The sequence below is a fragment of the Echinops telfairi genome, unplaced genomic scaffold (genome assembly GCF_000313985.2).
Source record: "Echinops telfairi isolate 266 unplaced genomic scaffold, ASM31398v2 ScPeMD7_655;HRSCAF=1070, whole genome shotgun sequence".
Classification (NCBI taxonomy): Eukaryota; Metazoa; Chordata; class Mammalia; order Afrosoricida; family Tenrecidae; genus Echinops; species Echinops telfairi.
The window spans coordinates 26,175,366-26,180,670 of record NW_022104553.1 but is presented as its reverse complement, the minus strand read 5'-3'; the positions used below and the strand labels follow the sequence as shown (position 1 = coordinate 26,180,670).

Genomic DNA, 5,305 nt, shown 5'->3' with positions numbered 1-5,305 from the left:
CCAGCCGTGGCTGTCCGGGGAGTTGACGTTGGCACCCGTGGCGATGAGGAAGTCCACAATGGCGTAGTTGGCGCCGCAGATGGCATTGTGCAGGGCCGTGATGCCCTCCTCGTTGGGCTGGCTTGGATCGTTCATCTGCAAGGGACAGGCGGACGGGGAAGGGGGGGAGGGGCTTAGTCTTGCTGTGGACCCCCCCAGTGGTCACCCCCACGCGCCGGCCACCGGCCCCACGCACCTCCTTCACCGCCTGCTGCACCACGTCCAGCTCCCCGGTCAGCGCTGCGTCCAACAGCAGCACCAGCGGGTTGAGGCGTGCGCGGCGGGCCTTGCGAGGGGAGCCCGCCTTCCGCAGCAGCGAGCGCACCTCCTGGGGATGAGAGTGGGGACCGGGGTCAGAGACTTGAGGGGGCTGGTTAGTCTACCCCTAACCTCCAGGCGCCCCGGGGACTGGCTAGACAAGGGTGGGCAGGGCTGGGATTCCAATCACCCAGGGATGTCTAGAGACAGACAGACAGAGACAGAGAGGGGAGGAGACAGAGAGATGGAGTGAGCTTATGGGAGGCAGGGTAGACTGGGGTCTCTTGCAGTGGTTCTCAACCTGTGGGTCACAACCCCTTTGGGGGTCGAACGACCCTGTCACAGGGGTTGCCCGATTCATCACAGTAGCAAAATGACAGTGATGAAGTAGCAACGAAAATCGTTTGATGGTTGGGGGGTCCCCACCACGGGGAACTGTCTGAAAGGGTGGCAGCATTAGGGGTTGAGAACCACCGTCTTACAGCCTCTAAAGGAATCGGGTGACCCGAATCTTGCGTTTCCCAGAGAGGAGGTAGGCAGCCCGGGGAATCAGTCGACAGGGAAGTAATTCTCTGCCTTCCAGGTGGTGATGGTGGAAAGCCGGTGTCAATCTCAAATCCTTTGTTGAGAAATAAATACTCGGAAGCCCATTTAGCAGCCCTGAAGGACGGAGGATGGCTGCCAGGCGGTCCCCAGGCTGCCCCCTTCCAGAAGCCCGGTGCCAGGTCTTCTCTCCCGCGGGGCTGCTGGTGGGCTGGACTCTGACCTCGCCAACTTCTTCGTTAGCAGCCAAGAGCATCACCACTGGGCCACCAAGGCTCCTGACAACCTCACGAGCTGTCCACTCCAGATGAGTGGAAGATGGGTACTTTTAGCCTATTATTCCCTGCCTTTTCAGAAACTGTGTAACGACCCGTTCTCCCCCGCCCGGATCCATTTCTTCTAAGCAGGTTTATGATTCGGAACTCAGCCATCGGAGTTCCCAGCATGCTGTGCAGCTACGCCATCTAGTTCCACTTCAAATTGTATACGATCCAGAGCCGGAGTCCTGAGATCCTCCGGCTGGGAAGATTTGTGTCGTGCTAGTAAAACTTTACTCCAAGAGAAGGAACGGAAATATCCCAAACTTGAACCGAGCTTCTCTCTGAGTGACTGCGTCCACTTCGCTCTATTTCCCTCACGGGAGTCCTGGAGGGGGGCAGAACGGTGACGCGTTGGGTTGGCCTGTAAAGGGTTAGTCTCAGAAACTCCCAGGGGCAGTACTACCCTCGCTCGAGGGCAGTGAGTTGGATTTTTGTGTTTTATTTCCCCAGTGTTCTGCAGGCTGTTTGCGGAAGCTTCCTTGAAAGTGAAAAACTCAACCAACTTCACTGCCGCCGAGTCACTTCCGATTCACAGAGAACCCTATAGGGCTGGGTAGAACTGCCCCTGTGGGTTTCCGAGACGGTCACTCTTGATGGGTGTAGGCAGCCCGGTCTTTCTCCCGCAGACCGGCTGGCTAGCAGCTCAGCACGTACCACAATGCCAACAGCGAAAGTAATGTGATGGTTGGGGATCACCACGAGATGAGGAACTGTATGAAAGGGTCGCAGCATTAGGAAGGTTGAGAACCACTGCAATAGGGGGTGTGGCATCCAGGCGGGCCCATTTGCAGCTGCCGTATTTCCCCATGACACGACGGCCGCAGGGACCAGAGTCTGGCCCTTGGGCACCTTAGACAGAAAAGACTCAGACTGGAGTCAGAGGATGGTTCAGGTCTGAACTGAGAGGTTCTTCTGGGTCTAGACCAAGTGGGTCGTTTTTAGCCATAGGCTTCCTGAGGGGTGAGGAAAGAGGGAGATGGATAATCAAAGGAGAGACAGAGGAGAGAGCAGATCTACAGAGAGGGAGACAAGGAAATCCCCCCTCCCCCTCAAAGAAAAAGACGGTGACTGCCACCATTCTAGCATGTTCCAGAAGAAATCCAAGATTTAGTCATGACTCAGGTTGCGAGACTGAGTTTCCTGAAGGGGGGCAGGTTAGTGGAGACAAGGAACAGAGCAGGTCTCCAGGTGGATGCCCTTTCCGTGCCCACCTGAACGCAGACACACAAAGATTAAAGACAGGAAAGCCAGCTTCCCTTGCAGCTACACTCCTGGCCAGTGGCTCGGGGGGCTGAAGTGATGCATGCAGTTTCCACCTTCTGTCTGAAAACAGGACGACGTCCTCCTCTTCCTTCCTTCTACCTGGCTGGAATGCAGACTTGGGGGGCAGCCTTCATGGGCCAGGAGGGCAAGGTAGCACTCCCCCCCACCACCTCCCTTCCCCCAGGAATGGCAGAACCTTAAATAGACAGAGCTTGAGCCCCAATTCCATCGACTAGCCCCAGACTGCTAAATCCTGCACCAACGGTTAGCTAACTAACTGCTACCTCCTTGAAACTGAAATACATTTCTGTCTCTTTAAACAACACACGCAAGTCCCCTTGCTGGTGAGTCGACTTTGACTCCTGGTGACCCCGTGTGTCAGAGTAGAAGATAAGCGGTCCTTTGGGTTTTCCTTGGCTGTGGTCTTTAAGAGAACAGATCCCCTGGGCTTCCTTCTGGGCCACTACCGGATGGGTTCCAACTTTTAGGTTGGTAGGGGGGTGCCAACTATGTGCGCCATCAGAAACCTTCCATCTCATTGTGGGGACCTGTGACGGCAGTTGGATCTGTACACGAACCACTATGCGACAGCGTCTTCCCAGAGGACTTACCAGGTTCTGGGGCTGCTCTGGTGGGTTGCTTGGGACCGGGGCCGGGGGTGGGATAGGAGTTGGGGGCGCGGGGGCCGGGGGCCCTGGCCTGGCCTCGGATCCCTCGGTGATGGCCGACAGCTCAGGCTCTGGGCCCCCTGGCCCCGGCCCGTGCCGATGGAAGAGCCGGCTGATGATCTGCTGGTACTGCTTCTTGTGGGTGGGGGGCAGGGCCACGGCGGGGCTCTGTTCCATGGACCCCCTGCGCTTGAGGGGTCGTGGGATCTCTGCCAGCACCCGGGCCACCTCCTCCAGCTCGGGCACCGACTGCGCCTCTGGCGGCAGTGCTGGCTGCAAACGCGTGGGGCTGAGGGGCCGAGTCAGGGCACCTTCCTCGGCATCGCCGGCCTCCAGCACGGGGGCCAGCAGCCCCTCCAGCTCCGGCTCCGGCTCCGGCTCCACAGGGGCCTTGGGGGGACCTACAGGAATAAGAGGCCCATCAAAGGTCAACCCCACCCCCCTGCCAAGACTCCCTCCTTCAACTTCTAGGGTCAGCATGCAAGGCCTACTTGGCTTTGTGACCACAGAGCAGTTCCCTACCCTCTCTGGGCTACACTTTTCTGAGCCAAGAATATAAAACTACAGCACTTCCCACGCATCCGGCAAATGATCTTATTAAATGCTTCCCACAACCGTGTGAGCTGGCCATGGCTGTTGTTGCTGTACTCTGGAAAGGAAGATGGCGTCTCAGAGAGGGCAAGTCAGTTAGCCAAAGCCACACAGCTAGAAGCTGAACTTGGTTGTGACAAGACTTGGTTTTTTCAAGATTCTAAGGAAAACTCTGCTGGGCCTGGGAACCTGGCACTCGGCTGTCTCTCCTGGTCTCTCCTGTCCCCCTCCCAGAGATGCATCCAAAGCAGGAAGAATATATTGATGACTAATAATATTACTGGGACTGAGGTGGGCCTGGCCCCAAGCCACAGTGTTTCCAGCTGCCTCCTAAGTGTGTGGACACTGATCAGTGATGAAGGACGCTGAAGGTGCACAGATGCCTCTGAAGGCCGGTGTCAGAGTACCAAAGAGACCACGGACTGCCGGAAGAATATATAAACCTGTCTTGGAAGAAGTACGGGCAGAATGCTCCTGTATGGTGAGACTTGGGTCTCACCGGCTGGACATGTTCTCAGGAGGGTCCAGGCCCTGGAGAGGGACGTCATGCTTGCTAAGTAGCAGGCCGGTGAAAAAGAAGACCCTCGAGGTGATGGATGGACACCGCAGCGGCCACCATCGGCTCACACACAGCAGTGACTGCGAGGGTGCTGCAGGGCCGGGGGTGTTCCCTTCTGCTGTATGCCGGGCCACCAGGAGTCGGAAGTCACTCGATGGCATCTAGCAACACTACCCCTATGACTAGCAAGGAGGTCTAGGAACTAGTCTGACTTGTTATTAGATGCCACGTCAGTCCAAGCCCAGAGCAAGCTAACTTGCTACCATTGAGGGGATTCTGACTCACGGAGTGAGTCTATAGGACAGAGTAGAACTGCCCCACAAGGTGTCTGAGGTGTCGAAAGCCTCATCTGTCTTCCGAGGAGCAGCGGGGGGAGTTGAACTACCAACCTTTCAGCTGGCAGCAAAGCACTGTACTGCACTACCCAAACCAACAGCCAAACTAAACTGACTGCCATCGAGTCCACGCTGACTCAGAGCCACCCTCTAGGTCAGCGCCGAGCTGCCCTTGTGGGTTTCTGAGGCTGTAAAGCTTTACGGGAGCAGAAAACTTCCTTTTTATTCTCCCACGAAGGGATTGGTGGGTTCGAATCTCTCTAGCTTCTAGGTTAGCAGCCCAATGCTTAACCCACCGAGCCACCAGGGCCTCGACTGTACCACCAGCTCCTTATAGATAGGAGGAGTAAATTGCATTACTAATAGTATTATCATTAGCTTCAGAGTGTACTACTGCTGCCTGCATTAGTCATAAAATAAATATCACGGCTACTAACAGTTGTTCTCCTTGCATGATCTCATTGACCCCATTGCCACCACACTCTCAGAAGGCAGCGGTGGTCCATCCATCCCTTTTCAGAGATGAGAAATTGAAACAAGGCCCAGAGAGGTTAAAGGTTTTGCCTGAGTCACACGGCAGTTCTGTGGCAGAGAGGGGCTCGAACCTGTTCTACCCAACTCTAGGTCCTGTACTTGTGACTCCACTGATCTTACACCAAAAGGATACATTGTAACCCACAAGCTGCCTATTGAGGACTTACTATGCACCCTGGGCTATTGGAAAGGCTT

General features: G+C 55.9%; 1 protein-coding gene across 1 annotated transcript in view; it reads right to left on the bottom strand.

Annotated features, from left to right (window-relative positions):
• Positions 1–5,305, bottom strand: part of PPP1R13L (protein phosphatase 1 regulatory subunit 13 like) — a 17,237-nt gene that overhangs the window by 2,485 nt on the left and 9,447 nt on the right. Inside the window, exons 5-7 of the mRNA XM_045292672.1 lie at positions 3,035–3,652; positions 236–367; positions 6–135 (exon numbers count right to left, since the gene is read on the bottom strand). Of these exons, the coding sequence (XP_045148607.1) occupies positions 6–135; positions 236–367; positions 3,035–3,652 (880 nt within the window). The remainder of the gene's footprint in view (positions 1–5; positions 136–235; positions 368–3,034; positions 3,653–5,305) is intronic.